The sequence below is a fragment of the Sciurus carolinensis genome, chromosome 11 (assembly GCF_902686445.1).
Source record: "Sciurus carolinensis chromosome 11, mSciCar1.2, whole genome shotgun sequence".
NCBI classification, from domain to species: domain Eukaryota; kingdom Metazoa; phylum Chordata; class Mammalia; order Rodentia; family Sciuridae; genus Sciurus; species Sciurus carolinensis.
Genome location: NC_062223.1, coordinates 77983915 through 78007742, shown reverse-complemented (window position 1 = coordinate 78007742; position 23828 = coordinate 77983915). Strand labels below are relative to the sequence as shown.

The 23828-nt window shown below is 41.7% G+C and overlaps 1 protein-coding gene and 1 pseudogene across 2 annotated transcripts in view; both read left to right on the top strand.

Moving 5' to 3' along the window:
• Window positions 1-13581: 13581 nt before the first annotated feature.
• On the top strand, window positions 13582-17624 carry LOC124959599 (serine/threonine-protein kinase PDIK1L-like; annotated as a pseudogene).
• Map6 (microtubule associated protein 6) overlaps window positions 17218-23828 on the top strand; it is a 70343-nt gene continuing 63732 nt past the window's right edge. The window contains exons 1-2 of one of the 2 annotated variants that reach the window (XM_047518531.1): window positions 17218-18874; window positions 19037-19338. In XM_047518531.1, coding sequence (XP_047374487.1) covers window positions 17876-18874; window positions 19037-19338 — 1301 coding nt within the window. In that variant the 5' untranslated portion in view covers window positions 17218-17875. Of the gene's footprint in view, window positions 19339-23828 lie in introns of both variants that reach the window. The other variant, XM_047518530.1, reaches the window with a different exon arrangement.

Below are 23828 nucleotides of genomic sequence, written 5' to 3'. Positions count from 1 at the left end.
ACAAGAGGTATAAAATTGAGAAAGGAGCAAAACTGTCATCTATGTGAACAATAAACTCAAGATAATCTGTAGCCTATTACAACTAGAGAGTTTAGTGTGGTTGCTGAAAAGAGATCAGTACCTGCAAAGAATTCAACCATCACGTTGTCCATAATTATAATTAAAAATGATGGATGCAATTTTAAAAATGTCATTTCAAAGAAGCACTGAAAAGATGTTCAATGTCACCAGACATTAGGGAAATGCAAATTAAAACCATAAGTGCTATATTTTGAACCTTAACTATCCCCCAGATATTTAAGACACAGATGCCCATGTGTCCCCAGCCCATGACACTATTGGGAGGTGGAAGGACCTTTAGGAGGTGGGGCCCAGGGAAAGGCAGTTAGGTCACTGGTGGCATGCCCTTGAGGAGACATTGGAACCCCAATGTCTCTCTCTCTCTCTCTCTCTGCCTACCAGCTGTCATCAGGTGAACAGACCCCTTCTGTCACGTGCCATCTCACCACAACCCCATGTTGTGCTACCTCACCACAACCCCAAAGGCAAGGGCGCCAAGTGACCATGGGCTGAAACCTCTGAAACTGTTAGATTGGAGGTCAGGAATGCCAAAATGGTAGGGCACAAGAAAAACGCTGCTGGAGAGTAAGGCAGGGAGATGGGTCATCACGTCCCTGTTCACACTAAGTCCCATCACCAAGACAACTCCCGCCGCCACTGAGGTCTTACGGCCCATGACAATTCCTGCCATGGTTTAGTATTTTAAGGGCAACCAGTGGGGGTAAGTTAGGCAGTATTCAAATCAGGTATCGTGAGGTAACCAATGGGAGCAAGTGCAGCAAGGTCTTCAATCAGGTCTGTAAAGGGAGGAGAATGCCTCGCCACTAAGCACCTAAGACAAGAATTCCCAGACATTGGAGCCTCTCCCTCTTCCGTGGCCCACTCTGCTCTGCCTTAGGAAGTACTCTTTCACCTCACCTTCAATAAATTTGTGCTTTGTCTCTTTCTTCTGTGTGTCTTGTTCAATTCTTTATTCAGGACCAAGGACCTGAACCCTAACTACACACCCTAACAAAACCATGGGACAAAATAAACCTTTCCTCTTTATAAGTTGATTATCTTGGGTATTTTGTCACCGTGACGTTAGTTATGACTAACATAATCAAATATCACTGTACACCTATTAGAATGGCTAAACTTAAAAACATGGACACTACCAAATGCTGTCAAGGATGTAGAGAAATAGGATCTCTCATCCATTGCTAGTAAGAATATAAAATAATATAGCCACTTTGGAAATCAGTTTGGCAGTTTCTTAAAAAGTTAAACACACTTATTGTACAACCCAGCAATTGTGTTCCTAAACATTTATCCTAGAAAAATAAAAACATGTTCACAGAAAAACTTGTACATGAATGTCTTAACATCCTAAAACTAGAAACAACCCAAAAGTTGTTCTATAGGTAAATGGTTAAGCAAAATAAGCCACTCCACACAATAAAGTACTACTAGGCAACAAAAAGGAATGAACTTTCTTTTCCTTTCCCTTTCCTTCCTCCCACCCTCCCTTCCTTCTTTCCTTCTTTCTTTCTTCTCTCTCTCTCTTTCTTTCTGGTACCAGGGATTAAACCCAGGAGTGCTTAGCCATTGAGTCACGTTCCCCACATTCCAACCCTTTTTTATTTTAGAGACAAGGTCTCACTAAGTTTCCTAGGGTCTTGCTAAGCTGCTGAGACTGGTTTTGAACTTGCAATCCTCCTTCCTCAGCCTCTCGAGTCATTGGGATTACAGACACGCACCACCAGACCCACAGGAATAAATTATTGACACATGCAACAACTTGGATGGATCTTAAGGCATCATAATGAATAAAAAGTCAAACTTTAAAAGGTTGTATGCTGGGGCTGGGGTTGGGGTTTAACTCAGTGGTAAAGCATGTATTTACCATGCATGAGGCCCTGGGTTCAGTTCTCAGCACACACACACACATCACACACACACACACACACACCACACACACACAAAGCTTTACACTCTATGATTCCATCTAGATAACATTTTCAAATGTCAAAATTTCAGAGATGGAGAACAGATCAGTTGTTGCTGGGGAAACCAGAGTCATGGGTGGGGGGTGACTATGAAAGGGTCACACGAGGGAGTTCCTTTGTGGTAATGGGACAGTTCTGAATCTTCATCGTGGTGCTGGTTACATGAATCTATAGGTGGGATAAATGTCATAGGACTGCACACAAACAAGTGCATGAAAACACGGGACATGCAAGTAAGGTCTGTGGTCTGGTTAATTGTGTGGTGCCAACGTCAGTTTCCTTGTTTAGATAACAGGCTATAATTCAGATGTCAGTCTTAGGAAAGCCCGGACACTGGAGACATGGGACCTCGCTGTGCTATTTCTATAGTTTGCAAGTCTAAAATTAATTAAAAATAGAAAGTTTAAAAGATACTCCATTTCTAACTACAACAATAACCATTAGAAGAAAACATAGAAGAACCAAATAAACAGAGAATTTTGCCAGTTTTATGAGTGGAAATTTTCAAAGATCACAAAATGGAAATTCTCAAATATTCAATAAATTCAATGCAATTCCATAAAACATTTCACCAACTTTTTTCCTTGAAAGTTTTCAAAGAATTTGACAAGTTGACTCTAAAATTAATATGGAAGAATTGAGGGCAAGACTTTCCACTATAATGTAAGTACCATGGGAACACAGATGTTTGTCTATTTTGTTCAATTTTTTATCAGAGTATGGAACAATGCCTGGTACCTAATACATACTGAAGAAATACTGTTGAAAAAGCAAGGCACTAATTTTTTAAAAAAGTAAATAACAGAAAGATTAGTAGCATAGAGGGAAGGGAACGGGGGAAGAGGAGAGGAGGGAGACAGGAAGTACTGGAACTTTGTATCATTTAGGCACAGGAATAAATTAATAGACCAATAAACCAAAATACAGAATTTAGAAACAGATCCACGTACATATGAAACCTTGTTATGTGCTAGAGGAAGCATTGAAGGTGAGGAATGGATAACTATTCAAATCCCATGCTCAAAGAAACATGGAAAAAACTAGATCTACATCTGTCTTAGGATTCACAAGCCACATGAAGGTAATCTAACCCAAAATGCATTTATCTTCTTTCATAAATAGAACACCAAAAGTGAACAAAAGAAGAAAAGTACAAAACCCCAGAAAGCTAGGTCAGCATCTCCACAATGTCATTAATGTTCCGGTTTCCTCCTGTCTGTCCTTCTGCAATCTTTAGGCTACAGTTTCTATTCTCAAGCTTGTTGCTTCATGGTGGTCAAAGAGGGATTCACCTCTAGCCCATGTCCAGTTTTCAGAAAAGAAGTAGACAGAGGAAAGAAGGATAAAAGAGAAATACCTGTATCAAGAAAGCCATTATTAAAAAAAAAAAAAAGCCATTATTTTCCCAGAAACCCCTAGCAGTCTCCTGCTTATACCTCCTTGGGCAGAACCATGTCACATGGAGGCAAGAAAATCCACAGGGAAGTGAATAAGGACACTCCTGACCTGAACTGAAGTAACTCAGGTGCTCTACATAAGGAAGAAAGGAAATCTGCCCTACTACCTCATATCACAAACAAAAGTAGATTAAAACGAAGAAAAAATAGTTACAAGAAAACATCTCCATGATCTCAGAGAAGGCACTATTTCTTAAAGATGCAAAAAAGTGAGACAGCTGTAGTAGTGCACACCTGTAATCCTAGCTACTCATGAGACTGAGGCAAGAGGATCATAAGTTTGAGGACAGCTGGGTTGTTTAACGAGATCCTGTTTTAAAATAAAAAATAAAATAGGGCTGGGGATGTAGTTCAGAAGCAGAGCATCATTCGGTTCAATCCTCAGTACTGCCAAAAAATCAAAAGAAGAAGAAGTAGCAGAAGTGAAAAGTACAATCCTCAAAGTAATGGATGGGTAAGTTTTCCTACATTAAGTTTCCTACATTGAACTACATTGAGTTTTCCTGCAAAGTAATGGATGGATAAGCTTTCCTACATTAAAATTTAAGGCATTTGTATGTCAAAAGATATTATTAACAGGGTTAAAAGATAAGCCAGAGCCTGGGAAATGATATTTAGAATGCAAATGATTAATATGCAGATATATAAATAATTCCTATAAACAACTTAATAGAGAAATGGGCCAAGGAATGAACAGGCGAAACATGGAAACGCTGACAGGCAATCAGCACATGAAAAGATATTTAGTCTCACTAGTAATCACCTTTTTTTCCCTTTTGTGCCAGGGATTGAACCCAGGGATATTTAACTGCTGAGTCACATCCCCAGCCTTTTTTTGAATTTAATTTAGAGACAGGGTCTCCTTGAGTTGCTTAAGGCCTCACTAAGTTGCTGAGGCTGGCTTTGAACCCAATATCCTCCCATCTGTGCCTCCCAAGACACTGGGATTACACTGTGCCCAGTCAGTAATCAAATTTAAATCCCATGATATAACATTTCACACCCATCTGGGTGGCAAAAGTGAGAAGGTCTGGTAATAACAGATCATAGTGTGATTATTCATAAATAAAAACTCTCATATCACGAAGGGGTGTAATTGGTAAAAGCTCTGTGGACAGAATTTGTCCCTCATACATTTGGAAAGGCATACACCCTAGTACCCATAAGTTTCAATTCTGAATTTGCAAGAGAATCGCTTAGAGAATTGCTCTCACGTGGACCATGATGATATACATAGGAGAAGATATGTACTATTAGTAGTAACTAGAAAGCAGAAAAAAACTTAATTATTCCTCAGTGGAGGTACGAATGTGCCACTCAGTAACATTTCCATCAGGGACAGGCCACATGTACAATAGCTTGGCTACGTGGCCTAGTGTGCTGTCTGCTCTGCATCTAGGCTTGTGCAAATGCATTCTCCGATGTCTGCACCACAAGTCACCTACTGACACATGCCTCAGAATGTACTCCTGTCATTCAGTGATGATCATGTGTGTATGTGGGTGGGTTCACCAACAACAGACTAGTCATTAAAGAGTAGTTAAAATAGTCTAACCAGATCTGGATATCAATATGGATAAATCTCAAATTCCTATTGAAGACACAGAAAGGAGCACTCGTAAGGGCTTCTGAAAGCACTACACAATTGGGCAAAAAAGTGTTTAACACACAAAGTACACACATTTATCATAGAGTCATGTACATTTAGGAAAAGTACAAAAACATCTCCCCTCGCTATCTTCTCTCCGGTGGCAACATTGGAGGAAGGAGCCAGGGTGGGCTCAGTATCGAACATGGAAAGTCCCTGGGTCACTTTAAAAAAATTTTTTTTTTGTAGTTGTAGATGGACAGAATGCCTTTATTTGTTTATTTTTATGTGGTGCTAAAGATCAAACCCAGTGCCTCACACATGCTAGACAAGTGCTCGGCCACTGAGCCACAGCCCCAGTTCATCTGTGTCGCTTTATTAAGCTACAGAGCCTGCACCAAGGGACTCCCATCAGGAAAATCTGAATGATATGAGCATCAAAATAAAAAGGGAGAATAATAGATTAAACCCATAAAAATAATAATTCATGACTCCACACTGGTATAAACAAAGAAAGATGCCAACTAGTAAATGTAGAGGTAGAAAATCATTATTTGGCAAATTATAGTCATAATTGTGTCAGGCAAGAGTGACCAATAGTTAGTTGTTAAAACTAGTAGAAAAACATTTGATGAATAGCAGGAAAGTACAGAGTCTCAAGGTATCTGGCCTTAGTATAATATTTGGATATTATAATTATATTTAGCTAGAAATCTAGGGATATAATAAATAATTTAAAATATATCTTTAAATGACATCATAAGGTGGTCTCAAAGACAGATGGAATTTGCAAGTATTCTTGTTTTGGCTCAGTAAAGGGAAGAATTTTTTAGGTTGGGTTTTAGTTAGGGCTGCTATAAACGAAATACCATGGAGTGGGTATTTTAAAAACAAACATTTATTTCTCACAGTTCTGGAGCCTGAGAAGTCCAAGATCAAGATGCTGACAGATCTGGTGAGAGCCTGCTTCCTGGCATATGTAAGCTCTTCACAGTGCCCACTCACATGGCAGAGGGCGCCACCTCTTGACTCTCTTCTGATAAGGACAGGTGCTCATGGTGGAGGTTCCACCCTCATGACCCCATCTGCCAAAGCTCCACCTCCTAAAACCATTCCCTTAGGGGTTAGGGTTTTAACAAGTATGTTTTGGGGGACATAAGCTGGTAGTCCATAATCGTCTGCAACAACAACCAACCAAGACAGATGTATTCTAGATTTCCCAGATTCTAGAATTCTTCACTTATTCTAGGATCTAGGACTGTATTCATTCTATTACTCTGAGATTCTAGGATTCCAAATAAATATTTTATGGTTATAAAATTCTATCATTCCTTTGTTTTGATTCCAGGATTCAAGGACACCATTATTCTGCTCTAATTCCTGTTTCTGCGGTTATATTGCTCATAGCAAAAGCACTGAGTTATAAAACCCTAATCCTCTCATAGTTTCATAAATGACAATCTCCTACCCAACCTGACAACTGGGATCCACTCTCCCCTGGTTGTGTTCCTAGTGGTAGAAGGAAGGTTCCTAGCATTTCACAATAAAATACACTATTTATGATAGGTTTTGTTTTTTGGTCACTCTTTGACCTATTAGGGAAGTTCAAGTTTGGTAGACCTTAAAAATTAATTATTGGGTGTCAGCTTGCATCATGTTTTTCAAAATGTCTATTTGAGATTATTGTATGCATTTTCACTTTATTTATTTACTTATTTATCACCAGGGATTGAACCCAGGGGCACTTAACCACTAACCACATCCCTAGCCCTTTTTAAAATATATATATTTTATTCTGAGACAGGGTCTCACTAAGTTGCTTAGGGTCTCATCAAATTGCTGAGGCTGGTTTTGAACTCGTGATACTCCTGCCTCAGCTTCCTGAGCTGCTGGGATTACAGGCATGTATCACTGTGTCTAATTTGACTTTTCACTTTAGTCAATTGTGTGTGGTATTATACCTACAGGTTTTCTGTTATTAAACCAGTATTTATTCTTGGGATGAACATTACTGACGATTGACAAAAAGTTTTATGGTACAGCTCTGAATTCTGTTTGCCGATGTTTCATTTATGATTTTCATACCTATGATTGGCCTTTAATTTTCCATCTCCATGCTATCCTTGTCTAGTTTTGACACAAATATAAACTTTGATGCAAAGTTTTCCCTTTTTTTTTCTGTTCTGCAGAATCACTTGCATATCATAGAGCTGATCTAATCCATGAGAGTTTTGTGGGACTCACCTGTAAAGTCAAATGGACCAATTTTATTTTATTTATTTATTTTTGCTGTCTTTTGTGCACAGATTTTGAAATACTAGTTCAATTTATTGAATTATACAGGTTTTCTGTTCTTTCTTAAATTCGTTTTAGTAAGATATATTTTATCCTAGAAAGATTGTTTATTTCCCCTATGCATACTAGTTAGAAATTACCCCCAAACTTCAATTCAATCTTTTTTTTAAATTTATTTTTATTGTAAATAAATGGGATACGTGTTGTTTCTGTTTGTACATGAAGTAAAGGCATACCATTTGTGTAATCATACATTTACATAGGGTAATGGTGTTTGATTCATTCTGTTATTTTTTCCTTCCCCCCACCCCTCCCACCCCTCTTTTCCCTCTATACCGTCCCTCCTTCCTCCATTCTTCAATTCAACCTTAATTAAAATCCTAGCAAGTTATTGTGTCACTATTGACAAATGGGTTCTAAAGTTTACTTAACCTGGAGAGGTGAGAGACCAGAATAGCCAACACAATATTGAAGGGAAAGAACAAAGTCGGGGGACTAATATTACCTAATATCCAGACTAATATAAAGCTACGGTAATCCACACAGTGTGGTACTGGTGAAAGAACAGATGAAAGGAACAGAATAAAGAGCCCAGAACTAGACCCACATAACTACATTTAGATGATTTTTGTCAAAGGAGCAAAGGTAATACAATGGAGTGAAGATTATCTTTTCATCAAATGTTTCTGGAACATTTGAACATTTACAAGCAAAAAAAAAAAAAAAAAAAAAAAAAAAGAAGCACCTTTACAAAAATTGACTCCAAATGGCTCATTGACTTAAATGTACATGCAAAACTATAAAACTCCTAGAGGATAACAGGAGGAAATCCAGGCGATGGTAATGACATTTTAGATATAACACCAAAGGCACAATCCATGAAAGAATGAATCAACAAGCAGGACTTCATTAAGATTAAATGTTGCTGCTCTTCAAAAGACACTGCAAAGAGAATGAGAATGCAAAGCACAAATCAGGAAAAATATTTGCAAAAGACATATTCAATGAAGTGCTGTTATCCCCAGAATTCACAAAGAACTCTTAAAACTCAACATTAAGAAAATGAACAACTTCATCAAACAATGGACAAAAAACCTGAACAGACACCTCACCAAAGAAGATGTACTGGGGCAAATAGGCAAATGAAGATGCTCAACATCATTTGTCCTTTGGGACACAGGAATTAAAACAATAGTGATTTACTACTATGCTAATATACTAGAATGGTAAAAATCCCAAATGCGACACCACCAAATACCTGCAAGGATGAGGAGCAAAGGGAACTCTCGTTCGTTGGTAGTGAGAATACAAAGGGGTGCAGACACTCTGGAAGACAGTTTGGCAATTTCTTACAAAACTAAACACACGCTCTTACTGTATGGTTCAGCAGTCATGCCCCTTGGTAGTTACCCAAAGGAGTTCAAGGTTTATGTTTGTACAAAATCCTGCACATGGGTGTTTTAGCAGCTTTATACACAATTGCCCAAACTTGGAAGCAACCAAGATGCCCCTCAGTAGGTGAAGGATAAATTAACTGTGGCACATCCAGATAAAAGAAAGTTAGAATTACAAAGATGTGAGCTACTGAGCCATGAAAAGACAAAATTACCTTAACTGTATATTACTAAGTCAAAGAACCAGTCTGAAAAGTCTACCACTGCTTGATTCCACCACTATGACCTTCTGGAAAAGAGAAAACTATAGAGTCTGTAAAATGATCAGTGGTTGCCCAGGGTTGATGGGGAGGTAGGGATGAAAAGGCGAAGGACAGAGGATTTTTAAGACAGTGAAACCAGTGAAACTATATGATACTATATGTACACTGTATGATACTATAATGGTGGATACCTGCCATTATACATTTGTCCAAACCTATAGAATGTATCACCCAGAGTGAACCCTATTGTAAGCTATGGACTTTGGGCGATGATGAGGTGTAAATGCAGGTTCATCATTCGTAGTGAATGTGCCACTTTGGTGCAGGATGTTGATAATGGAGGAGGCTGTGCATGTACAGGGAGTTGGGGATGGGGCATTTGAGAACTCTCTGAACTTTCTGCTCAATTTTGCTGTGAACCTAAACCTAAAACTGCTCTGAAATTGTTAAGTCCACTTACCAAAAATTAAAAAAAATAAATAAATAAAGTTTACTTAAAAATTTACCCCAAATTTAGCATTTTAAATTACAATAGACTTTATTTCACACAGTCTCCCTAGGTCAAAAATTAGCAGGATGATTCTGGATCAAGCTTTCACATGAGGTTGCAATCAAGATTTTAGCCAAGTGGGATGTGGTGGCGGATGCCTGTGATCCTAGTCACTCAGGAGGCCGAGGTAGGATCATTGCAAGTTCAAGACCAGTCTGGGCAACTTAGCAAGACCCTGTTTCAAAATAAAAAATAAAAAGGGAAGGGAAAGTTCAGCAATAAAACGCCCCCTGGATTCAATCCCCAGTACCACTGCCTCTACCAATACCAACACCACCACAACAAAAAAGATCTTAATCAAGACTACAGTTATTTGAAGATTGGTTCCTCCAATGGCTGATTGCAGGAGGCCTCAGTTTCTCTCCAGGTGGATGGTCCTCTCCATGCAGTTGCAATAGGGAAGAAGATTGTGTAATACGGTGATGGTCCTCCCCATCCCAGCCCCCAGTGAGTGACCCAGGAGGGAGAAGGTGAAAGCCACTATGCCTTGTCTGACCTAGCTACGAAAGTCACACACCAGCATTTTTGTATTATCCTCTTGGTTATGTGGGTTGGTTCCAGCCAGTGTGGGAGAAAACCACACAGGGCTGTGACACCAGGATGTCAGGGGTAGTGTGGACACTCTTGGAGGCTTGCTGCTTTGCAGGCTTTCTCAAACTCATCAGCAGAAAGTAATTCTTAGTCTTTGCCAATGATTCTTTCGATCTCTGCTATTTCTACAGTCATTCCTCTTTATGATGCTAAAATTGCTGATGTAAGATTATTTTTGCTTTGGGATAAAATTATTAGGGACATCTATTAAAAGAAGCTTTTGAAATTTTTCTACAGTCCCTAATGTACGGTTGTTTATATTTAACCACATTGCTCTTTTCTGAAATGCTTCCCTTTTATTTTGTTTGGGTTTGCTCTGTACTATTTTTAACTTCTTGAGTGTAATCACTAGAAGATTTTTAATTTTTCATTGTGTCTACAATAAGCATTTAAACTATAAATGTCCCTGTTAAGACTGTACTTAGCTGCATTTCTTTCTTTCTTTCTTTTCTTTCTTTTTTTTTTCCCAGGGCCAAGGACCAAACTCAGGATCTGGCATATCTTAGGCAAGTGCTCTGCCACTGAGTTAAATCCCCAACCCTAACATCTCACAAACTTTGATAATGCAGTGTTTTAATTTTCCTTCAGTTATAAATATTTTCTAATAATAGTTTCTTTTTAAACCCATGAAATCATTTCAAGGTTGTTTTTCTTTGCTTCATTTCTAAGTATGTGTATATTTCTGATTAGTCTTTTGTTATTTTTAATATTGTACTTAATATTACAATTTGTAATATTTTTAATATTGTACTGTCATACATGTGATTTGTATGAATTTTTTGTTCTTATTTATATTTGTTTTGTGGCCTCATACATAGTTAATTTTTATATATTCCATGTAAGTTAGAAAAGAATATGTATCCCCTGATTGCTGGATGCAGAGCCCATTAGATAAAGCTTCTTAATAGTTTAGCCTTTCTCCATCCCTAACAACATTTTATGTGTTTGATTTATCAGTTACTAGGAAGTGCTTTTAAAAAAAAAAAATCCCTCAGGGATGAAGTCGATGATGAAAATGGTGGGTTTGTGCATTTTTTTTCTTAAAATTCTACCAAATTTTGCTTTATGTATTTTGGAGTTTTATTGTTAAATGAAAGCCATATTATATATTTCTGGCAAACTGTTTCTTCCATTTTAATATGGAACTTCCGTATCCCAAAATGCTTTTTCTTTTTTCTTTTTTTTTCTTCTTCTTTTTTTTTTTTTTTTTTTTTTTTGGGGTGCTGGGGATTGAACCCAGGGCCTTGTGCTTACAAGGCAAGCACTCTACCGACTGAGCTATCTCCCCAGCCCCTGCTTTTTCTTTTAAGACCAATTTTGTCTGATATTAATATAGATGGTGGTGCCACATGATTTGCCTAGTACGTCTTTTCAAACCACCTTTTTTTCATTTAGGTTTTTTTTTTTTTTTTTTTGTATGTGGTGCTGGGGATCAAACCCAGTGCCTCACATGTACTAGGCAAGTGCTCTACCACTGAGCCACAACATTTTTATCAATATGTATGTGTCACTAGGTTTTAAATACTGTATATATCTTGCAGATAACATATAGTTGTACTTTGCTTTGTTTTGTGTTTTACTCCAATCTGAGATTCTCTTTTAGTTGGAAAGTTTTGATCATATTTATCCCAATCACTAATATATTTGGCAATATCTCTACCACCTTATTTTGTATTTTATATTTGCCATGGGTTTTTTTTTTTTCCTTTTTAGTGTTTCAGTCAGCTTTTTCACTGCTATGATTAAAAGATCTAACCAGAACAATTTTAGAGGAAGAAAAGTTTATTTGGGGGCTCATCATTTCAGAGGTCTCAATCCATAGACAGCAGTCTCCATTCCTGGGGGCTTAAGGTGAGGCTGAACATCATAGCAGAAGAGTGTGGCAGAGGGAAGCAGCTCACATGAAAACAGAGAGAGACTCCGCTGAACAGATACAAAATATATACCCCAAAGTCATACCCCCAGTTCCCCACCCCCTCCAGCCACACCCCATATGCCTTCAGTTACCACCCAATTAATCCCATCACATGATTAATTCACTGATTGAGTTAAGGCTCTTATAACCCAATCATTTCTCCTCTAAACCTTGCATTGTCTCACAAATGAGCTTTTGGGGGACACCTCACATTTAAACCATAACACTTAGATTTGGATTTATGTTTTCTATAAACTTTATTTATAAATGTGTTATAGTTATATAAAATGGATCACATATAACATGTATATATAATATTTACACTTAAACATAAAATTTCCCTTTTCTTTTTAATGTTAATTTTTAGATTAATAAACATTGTTAATAAGTTCATATCTCCTCACAACAATAAGAACTGTAGAATACCTTAATTCTGATCACTCACTCCTACCTCAACATGGTATTATTTTCCAGAATTTTAGTTCCATGCTGTCTTCATAAACCTGAAATTTGTCAAGGCATGATCAGATCCACATGTTCAAATGATTAAAATACTAAAACAGATTCCCTAAAACAACAGTTCAAATGAGAGATGTATGTTTCTTTCTCACATCACAGTTCAGTAGTGAGTGGGTGGGTCAAGGCTGCTAGACCCCAGGAGGTCATCACCTAAAAACAGCTTTCTTCTATCTTGTTTTTCTTCCCTTCCCTCCCCAGGGTTAAATTCTGACCACAACATTCTTATCCACCTTATTGTATTCTTGAGAACTTGTTTTAACTACCCAAATGATAACAGCCTCTACCATGTCCACATTCTATCCTCTAAAGAGGGAGACAAAGTTGAACACAAGTAATTTATTTTAAGGAAGTGACCTGGAAGTATATATGGTTGTTTTTTGCTGCAAGGAAGGTTGGGAGATGTAGTTTCTGACTGGGTGACCAAGAGTCCAGCTAAAAGTTGGGGTTTTTGTTACAGCAAAAGAAGGAGACAATGGGCTTTGGTTTATAGACATCATCAGAATCTTGTGTTCTCTCCTGATGTTTTCTGTTTGCTTCAACTGTGGACAGCTACCCACCCTCCAGTGTTTAAAAAAAAGTTTCTCACAATAATAACCTCATGGTCACTAACAACAATAATCTCATGATCTCTCATTTTAGCAATTCCAATAAAAAACAGAAAGTGGCTATTTAGGATTTCTCCTAACTGGTACGATGTAGATCACATCGCTAAACAAGTTACTTTGACTAGAAAGTTGCAGTCTCCTTGTAAAGAGGTGAGTCATCTGGTCAGCCCAGAGTGGTGGGTGGGGTAAGCCTACCCAAACCACATACCCAAAAGTAGGAAAAAAAGTAGTCTTCAAAAGTCAAATACTGGCGCCAGCCTCTGACTGGAGGCCACGGCTGCGGAGGCACCAGCTGCTGGATAAAGGCAGCTTGCAGAGCCCCTGAGAGGGAGTGCCGTTGGCTACCCTGAGAAACCTCGACCTTGAAGATGGTGAGTAGCCAGCCAAAGTATGATCCAATACGGGAGGTAGGCCATTGTAGTTACCATGCTGTGTATGAAGCAGTCATCAGAAAGACCAATGCATGGGTGGCAGTGAAGAAAATTTGATGCCACGCACCTGAAAATGTTGAACTAGCCCTTCGTGAATTCTGGGCACTAAGCAGTATCAAGAACCAACGTCCAAATGTGAATCACTTGGAGGAATGCATCCTACAAAAAGATGGGATGATGCAAAACATGTTCCACAGTTCTAATTCTTCCCTTTATTTATAACTCGTAGAGACTTCATTAAAAGGAGAAATTGATCCCAGAAGCGCCTATTGTTTGTGGTTTGTGATGGATTTTTGTGTCTGCGGAGATATGAATGAGTATCCGTTGTCCAGGAAACCCAGTTGGAAAACTAACACAGCTTCATGCTTCCGCTGAGCAGCGCCCTGGCTTTCTTGCATAAAAACCACATCATCCACTGGGATCTGAAGTCAGACAACATCTGGATTTCTCAAAGCAGGTTGGATACTAGTGACTTGGAACCCACAGTGAAAGTGGTCAATTTTGGTCTAAGTTTGTTCAACTTCTGGGCAGAACCCGGAAGAACCTGTCAGCTAAAACAAGTGTTTTCTTTCCATGGCATGTGGAATGGATTTCTACATGGCTCCTGAAGTGTGGGAAGGACAGTACACAGCAAAAGCTGACATCTTTGCTCTGGGGATTAACATGTGGGCCATGCTGGAAAGGATCACAGTCATAGACACAGAGACAAAGAAGGAACTCTTGGGGAGTTATGTAAAACAAGGAACTGAAATTGTGCCTGCTGGGTAGGCACTTTTGGAAAATCCCAAAATGGAACTTCTAATTCCTGTGAAGAAAAAGTCTATGAATGGGCGAATAACACAACTGATTAAGGAAACGCTGGCGGCAAACCCTCAGGATCGTCTGGATGCTTTTGAACTAGAACTCAGATTAGTACAAATTGCATTTAAAGATAGCAGCTGGGAACTGTGACATATTATTTGCAAATATCTTGGATGATATGCTGCTTCTGATTTAACAGTGATGCAATATTATGTGGCTGATAAAGAATACAAAAAGCTAAATTCCATCTTCTAAGGGTTTAGATTTTATTGTGGGATTTTTTTTTTCTTCTCATTTTTCTTAAATCAAGCTGGCCATTTTATTAGTATGTCTTACATGTGTATTACCAATGTGGGTGTAAACTTTTTTTCAAAAAAAATGATCATTGGTAGAAGTTTGGCAGGAAAACTCCCTAAGAGCCAAGAAGAGAAGAGTCCAGTTTTTTTGAAATATGTCTCTAAGTATTTTAGACATTCCTTGTCAGTATTAAGCATTTCAAAGGAAAAAGAGATTTGCAGACTAGTAATGCAACCTTTGAAGCTTTTTAAAGGAAACATATATGTATATATTTATGTATATGTAAGCATGTGAATGTGTGCATTTTGCATTCCATTTGAAGAAAATGCAACTTTTGTTTAAATTATTTGATAGGGGTTTGAGTTTTTGAGATTTGCTGGTGAAATCAGTGATGAAAAATAAACAAACTTTCCCTTAAAAAAAAAAAAAGTCAAATATTAAGGTGCTGTTACCACCAGAATGAATGCTGGACAAGCCACACAATAGATAACCATTAAAATTGTCTAGGGCTATTGGATGGTCCAAGGAGGCTGTACAACTGAATGTAGTTTTAAAACTCAAGAAAATAAATGTGGAAAGTTTGATGATGGAGTTGTGAAATGCTTTTCCTTTTAGCTCTCCCGCTTAGGGACCATTCACTCAGCACCTATGTTTACCTGTTATACTAACCTTATTGTGTGCCAGTGATTTACTTATTTGCCTGTCTCCCAGTTATCTCATAACACACACACTTCCAATTGAGGACTTCTCTAGAGCTAGACTCCATTTTTGTCTCATAGTGCCCAAGGTACAGAGTAGGCATCAGGGAACCAGACTTATTTAAAATGAAAGAAGGGTAAATTCTCAATGACCCCCAGAATAGACATCCCCCTTCAATTCTTAGTCTTCCTTTTGGCCTTTGTAAATCATTATTACAAAGATATTAGTCAAATCCAGGGAGTTCTGCAGGATTGGGGGAGGAAGCAGCAGAGCAGATTATGTTGCTTATAGAAATTTATCTCCTAATGACTGGAAAACTGTACCAGGCATCCTTTTATTTATGGAATTCAAATCAAATCACCAAGAGGTAAAGACCCAAGTAGGAGGAAGTTCAGGGGATAATTGACTAATCAGAGCTGTCTTCTCATCCTGTTTGATTCCAAGGTTGAAAAAGCGGGGATGTGTTTTGCAATCAGTTTATAATATAAACACATAATGTCTTTCTCTCCCAGAAACACCAATGCCCAGCTTAACTGAAGCTGAAAAATGTGTCTATATTTGCGGGGCGAGGAGCTGAAGATCAGGCAATGTTTCTAGGGGTAGGGAGTGGAGAACAGTGCGGGAGTCATCAAGGAGAGATCAAAAGGTACCAAGAGAAACAAGAGCATTGCCAGAGAAAGCACCTAAGTGGCTTGCTTAGGAAGTGCCAACTATGGGTCTTCTGGGTGTGTATAGTAGACACCGTTTATATGCCATTGTTATATGCTAGATGTGGTAGCAAGCACTTTTAGTGCATGGTCTCATTTTACTTTTCAGAACAAAATTGAAAGTACATAGTTGGCATCCTGGTTCATAGATGAAATTTAAGACCAGAAAGTTGCAATGATTTGCCCATAGCTAAATCACAAGGACTACAAATGCTGGGATTTGAATCCCTGCAGGTTGGATATGACTTTTACTCTAAGTCCTTAACTGTCAAAACAAGACCACTTTATGGCAGGTATTATTTCCTCCATTCTACAGATAAGACTGAGGCCCAGGGATGACCCAAGTGACAAAGATAATGTCAGATTCCAAAATCTATTCTGCCTCCAAGTTCAAGGGCAGGGGGGACAGGTATGCCCCCTGCCAGAAAACCCCTGCATATCAGACCCTACACTTTCTTGGGGAACTGTACTCCTCCAGTTTCCCCTCAATCTCCCCACCTATACCCCATTCCAGAATCTTATTACCATCATCTTTCCCCCTGTATGGCCTCTGGACTGAAGAGGAACCCTATGGTTCCTGGGTACTCTAAGACACTGCTTCCCAAGGATCCCCTAGGGGATAAACAACCAGAACACCCCAGCCCTGGGACTCTCATTTTCACACATCTGAACAAGGCCTGACACTGGTTAAGTGCTTCGATCGGGAGCCACGTACTGGGTTCAAATACAGACATGATGGATCAAGCATCAGCTCTCCTTTTTAAAGCATCTGTTAAGGGACAGACATTTTACCAGGGTGTTTCCTCCATATTTCATTTAATATTCCCTCTCCTCCAATGGTTGACCCTATTTTACAAAAGAAGGGCCTCAGGCTCCTGGAGGTGAGGTGATGACCAGCACAAGGACGGCAAGTGCTTGGGACTTGAACCTACCAAGGCCGCAGATCTGCTGTTGTCTGGGAGCAGAGAAGGGAGGAGCTGCCAGAGCAGAGGGAGGAGGGGAAAGAGAGGGCAAGCTCCCAGCAGCGCGCGCTGACGACAGCAGGTGATTTTTTTCTGCAGCGCTCTCTCTCTCAGCATCTTTCCTGGGTCCCCCCCAACCCCCGCCCTTGCTGAGCGGCAGAAAAGGGTGGGGCCGCCTCTCTGCAGCAGAGGCGGCGGCGGCAGCGGCTGCAGCATCATCCGAGGCAGCAGTGGAGACGGCGGTGCTCCGTCTGCGCTAGAGGTGATCGCCTCCAGGCCCTGCTGGGTGACCGGCTGCTACTGGACACCAGCGGAAAGGAGAATAAAGCCCGGTCTGTGGAGCCTGCAGACACACGGCCCAGCACTTCCTCTGCGCCATGGCTTAAGCCCGCAGTCACCTCGCTTCGCGTCGCCTCGCTCCATCGGGGTCTGCGCGCCGCCGCAGCCGCAGGGAGGGGCGCGTCCCAGACGCCCTAGCCGGGGACTCCGGGACGCCGGGTAGCTGGCCCTTCGGCGCCCGCAGCAGCTGCGCTCCCGAAGGCGTTTGCAGCCGGTAATCGAGGCACTTTACAGACTTTATCTTAGCTATAGCTCTCCCCGGGTGCTCTCTGAAGAGGAGGGTGAGGTAGTAGGCTGATTTGGAGAGAAAGCGGTGGGACCCACATTGGTGGGTAGGGGCCGGGGACCGAAGGAAGATTAGAGACTTGCTTTAAAGACACAAAAAGAAAGAGGGCCAGTTTTGCATCTAGCATCATGGCGTGGCCGTGCATCACTCGGGCCTGCTGCATCGCCCGTTTCTGGAACCAGTTGGACAAGGCGGACATTGCGGTGCCACTGGTTTTCACCAAGTACTCGGAGGCCACCGAGCACCCGGTCGCCCCACCGCAGCCGCCACCGCCTCAACAGCAGCAGTCTCAGCCCCCCTCGGCGCGCGCGGTCGCCATAGAGACGCAGCCGGCCCTGGGCGAGTTGGATGCAGTTGCCCGGGCAACAGGGCCGGCGCCCGGGCCTAGCGGCGACCGCGAGGCGGCGGCGGCCTCCGCCCGGAGTGGGCCGGGCCCGGGCGCGGGTTCCGGCTCCACCTCCGGGGCAGGCCCCGCGGACTCGGTGATGCGGCAGGACTACCGCGCCTGGAAAGTGCAGCGGCCCGAGCCTAGCTGCCGGCCGCGCAGCGAGTACCAGCCGTCGGACGCGCCCTTTGAGCGGGAGACCCAGTACCAGAAGGACTTCCGCGCCTGGCCGCTGCCGCGCCGCGGGGACCACCCGTGGATCCCCAAGCCTGTGCAGATCCCCACGTCCTCTCAGGCTACCGCGCCTATTCTAGGAGCGCCCAAACGCCGGCCGCAGAGCCAGGAGCGTTGGCCGGTGCCCGCCGCCGCCGAAGCAATGGAGCAGGAGGCCCCTGGAGGAGCCGGTGTCCTGGCAGCCGGAAAGGCGTCGGGTGCCGACGAGAGAGACACCCGCAGGAAGGCCGGGCCGGCCTGGATGGTGCGTCGCACCGAAGGGCACGATCAGATGTCGGGGCCCGCCGTCCAAAGCCAGGCAGAAGAGGGTGGCCCGGCGGCTGGGAAAGCGTCCGGTGCAGACGAGCGTGACACACGCAGGAGGGCCGGGCCCGCCTGGATGGTGCGTCGCTCTGAGGGGCAGGAGCAGACGCCGCCGTCCGAGGCCCAGGCCCAGGCCCAAGCCCAAGCCCAGGCCGGAGCGGCTGGAAAGGCGTCCGGTGCAGACGAGCGCGACACTCGCAGGAAGGCGGGGCCCGCCTGGATGGTGAGACGCTCTGAGGGGCACGAGCAGACGCCGCAGTCTGAGGCCCAAGCCCAGGCACAGGCACAGGCTCAGGCACAGGCCGGAGCTGGTGGCCCCGCGGCTGGAAAGGCGTCCGGGGCTGATGAGCGCGATACTCGCAGAAAGGCGGGGCCCGCTTGGATGGTGCGTCGCACCGAAGGGCATGATCAGATGGCTGTGCCGGCTGCTCAGGTCCAGGCCGAAGAGGGTGGCCCGGCGGCTGGAAAGGCGTCGGGTGCAGACGAGCGTGACACACGCAGGAGGGCAGGGCCCGCCTGGATGGTGCGTCGTTCTGAGGGGCACGAGCAGACGCCGCTGCCCACTGCCCAGGCCACTGGCCCGGAGGGTGGCAAGGGGCGCGCAGCTGCAGACGCCCTCAACAGGCAAATCCGCGAGGAGGTGACCAGTGCAGTGAGCAGCTCCTACAGGTGAGACACTGGCAGCAGCTCTCGCGGTGGAGCTGGTCACCCTTATCCTCTCCTGAGGGCTGCCTTTGCAGACCTCACATTCAGATTCCTCTCATCCCAGACCACGCCCGCTCCCCAGTCTCATGCCAGTCACCCTCCCATTGCATATTCCTCTGATTTGTCCTGTATGAAAGCTGTTAGTTACCACTCCGGCCTTTCCAGTTCTCTCTCTTTACCACTTTTAGTCACCTTTCCCCCATCCTTGCTCACCTCACATCACTGGTTACCCAGCAGAGACTCTACCAGTTTCTTCACAGCTGGATTGTACTTGAACCCAGTAATTTTACCAGTAAGTAAAACCTTAACTGTGTAATAATCCTGCTCCCCGAAACTCACCTGCTGCATTAACCTGGCCGCTCTCCCTTGCTGGCTTCACTGTGGCCCACCTGCCTTGTTTTCTTGCAGGGTTTTCATCTTTCTAGAATACTTTCCAAGCGACTTCTCCCCCTTCTCCAGAGCACACTTCATTTGGACTTTCATTCTTCTTTCCCTCTCTCAGTCCATGGGCAACACTCAAGCACCACGCCCTTTTCTAGATTCCCCCACAGGATCCTTTCAAATCACCCTCCTCATCTACCTCCCAGACTCTGAAGTCATTTTCCTCCTGCTTCTTACTTGCTGTCACACAGTTGTCAAATTTCTTAATCTTTTCCAGGGTCAGATTCTATCTGTAAGATGGTATGGATAATAGATATCTCAGTATTTTTTCACTCATTTATTGATTTTAAGTTAAACATTCAGTTTATTTTTCAATACCTACTATACAGGTCAAGCACTGTAGTAGACATTGTGAGGATTCAGAGGCCTGCTCATGCCTGGCACATAGTGGTCATTACTTTTGTTTCTGTTCTGACCTTCTACAGGATGCTTCATTGTTCTGATTTCCACTTCCTAGATGCCTGCTCCCTTTTCCCTCATTGAGGCATCTCCTTTCTCTCTCTGTGCCCTTCATGGTCTCCAGTTGTGTTTCTTACTCTCTCACCACCAAGAGCTCCCTCTTTTTTTTTTTTTCTAGATGTTGATATTTTATTCTAGATGTTGTTTATTTTATTCATTTATTTATATGCAGTACTGAGAATCGAACCCAGTGCCTCACACATGCTAGGCAAGCACTCCACCACTGAGCCACAACCCTGGCCCCCAATAACTCCCTCTTTAGCACTGAATTCAAGCATGAAAACATCTCCCCACCCCAATATCTCCCTCTACTGCAGCCTCAGTCCTTCCAGTCTATTTTCTCATCCTTCATCCATCCAATATATATTTCCTGACCTTATGTTTCAACCAACATCAGTTAGCTAACAAGTCACAGTTGACCGAATATGTAACACTGGGTTGGGGTCTCTGAAGAAGCAGATGCGCCTGATGAGTAACTGAACTAGAGGTATTCAAAATGTGGCTTATGGGGTCCTTCATCAGTGCCACAACCAATTAGTTGCCTTCTTCCTGTGGCTGAGGTGGGGGGGGGGTCTTACAGAGTTAGTGTCTTCTGCCAATACCCTATAATGATCCCATAACATACCCTCCATCAGACTGATGTCCTCCAATGAACATGGCAAACCCTCTCTCCCATGCTGAGGAAAAACTAGCATATGAAGGTATCTTCCCTTGTCTTCCTAAATTTCACCTTCCACTTACCATCTCTCTCTTGATTTATTGCTATCACAACCTCACTGGTCTCCTAGGAGTACATTGCTTCCTTTTAAAGTTCTGGATCAAACAAGGACACATATCCTTTTCTTTGGATAGACATGAAGAATTTTCATAATATTTTTATGCTGCTATTAAGGGAGGAGCAAAAGAAAAGAAAGGAAACAAATAAGCAAGGAGCATAAGTGAAACCAAGAGGTAGTTTTCTGGTTCTGCTATGGATTTCTTGTTTACAAGGCCCTACTGCATTCCCTGAGAACCCTAAGGCTGGCTCAACATCACAGATGGCTGGTCTGTGGCTTCATCTTCCTACTCCCATTCTACCATCCTATGGCAGGTGGAAACTCACCACCCACTAGGCAGGAGCTTCCTCTTCTCACCTCCATGTAATCAAGGACAATCAAGGGAGAGCCCAGGTTCTCAGACCTTCTTGGTAATCCTACTCAGTATATGATTCCCAAATTTGCAGAACTCGTTTTTGGATTATTAGTCAGTCAGGGAATGACTGCATCTGTCAGATGAAAATCTTGGTTTGTACCAAATTTTGGATTGTACCTTTGTTCTGTATAGCCCTTTTCTCTGAAACAAAACCTTAACTGTGTAATAAGCATGTTCTGCTTCACAGTCTGAATTATACACGTACTGGAAATGATTAGATTGGGTAGGGGAAAGCTAGGCTTGTGCAGGTGCTGAGAATGACTGTTTTCAGCAGCTATTAGAACTATATCAACCTGTTAAGAAAAATCTTTGAACACCTCACAATTTTTTTAAAAAAATTTAGGCCCTCTCTAAAATTTAATGATAATATAATTTTGGAGCCATGAGTGCCATTTTGCTTGATAGTTAGAAGCATTTTGAAACATTAAGAGAATGAGTGTTGCCAAGAATAATTTCTTTAATAAACAATTTGAGTGTATGACAAATTTGATGTGAAATTTAACATTTTTTTTTGTTCCAGAAGAAAAATTAACCAATGATAGAGAAATGCACTTTTGCTGAAAGTAGATATGAAGAAATAAGATAGTCAATAAATTAGGTATACTGTTAGAGAAAAATGCTAGGAAATTATAGGCTTATCTGGAACACTGATTTTTCTTCCTTATTATCTCAAGTTATTTTCCTTGCTATGATTCTGGATATATCCTGAATTTAAGTATGTCCCCTGTCCACTGTAGGTGGGTCTTACCTCACCATAGAAACCAAGAAAGACTCCATTTTAATGATAATTTGATTTACAAAACCTTTTCTTCTGCCACTCTATATCAATCATGGTATATTTACACAATGGTGACTTGTTCCTCTCATGGGCTTTACAAGTGACATCTGTCACTTGACATCAATGTGAGCAGTTTGCTTGAGAAAGGACACATAATCTATCAATATACATTCAACTTTTAGAATCATATATATGTTAATAGACTGCCAGTTAATAGCATTAGATATCCTTTGACCTATGGTTTTGAGAAACCTTCCTTATTCAGTAGTTTATCTGATACATATTGCATACATACTAGCCAGGAGTTTCAATTCAAGTGACTATCTGAGGCTTTAAGAATAATTCACGATCATAAGGTTTATTAATTTTTAATACATTTTACATAGATGATATTATAAAATCGAGAAGCATGTCTTTATTACGGATTTTCATGTCAAGGATGGGTTTCACTGGGAAGCCATTTGTGACTAGCTCTGGCTTTCTCAATTAGAAAATAGATGAGTCATAAGGAGGGGATTAAAATTTCTCTCCCAGTCAACCCCATTGCCCTGGCCATTGGTTAATAGGGATAGATGGGGTAGCAGGTGTCCCTATAGAAATGCTAATGAGAAACTTTTCCTAGAAGAAATCAGCTGGGGCATCAGGAGGCAGAATTAATAAACCAGAAGTTTATTGAGTACTTGAAAAATGAAAGTTTATTGAGTTTTAAGAGTACTTGAAAAATGAGAGCAATAACAAGGAAGTCAGAAAGAAAAAGAGACTTTAATGTCTACTCTACAGCCTTGTGTGAAGGTTAGAGAAAGGCCCATCTGACTTAACTTGTGCTGTGCAGAACTACCCTATGCCACAACTGCCCATTTCCCTAATTGCCTCCTGCTTAAGTCCCACCAATACCTCAAGGTCAATCTTGGATGCTGAATCTTTGCAGTGAGTTCCTAGGTCTTGCCATTCAGAATTTTTTTTTTTTCTATTACCATTTTACTATCTAAACTCTTATCACTGTCTGTTTACTTCTGAAATTTTTTTTATTGTAAACAAATGGGATACATGTTGTTTCTCTGTTTGTACATGCCGTAAAGGCATACCATTTGTGTAATCATAAATTTACATAGGGTAATGTTGTTTGATTCATTCTGTTATTTTTTCCCTTCCCCCCCCACCCCTCCCACCCCTCTATATGGTCCTTCCTTCCTCCATTCTTGCCCCTCTCCCTGAAATATTTTTTTAACCTTTTTTTTGTTGGTGGTTTATCCATATGTGTTCCGCCTCCTGCTCCCAGATCATGGACAGTTAAAGAGAAGGGCTGCATTTTGTCCATTTTTGTACCTCTTACAGCCTAATGTTCCTCTGCATTTAGATTTGTTGATCCAATGGGATTTGCAGGGCTTAGGGAAATTTTTATTAATCTACATGTTAATTTCCTTTTGTCTCATTTAATTAAATTTATTTCAGAAAATGACCACCAAGCCCTTACTATGTATTCTAGCTGGGGATACTGAAAAAATAAGTTATAATCCTAGCTAAGGAAGTCATGTCCTCTTTAATCAGATATAAATCCTACTACCTTACACCAGAAGGAAATGTT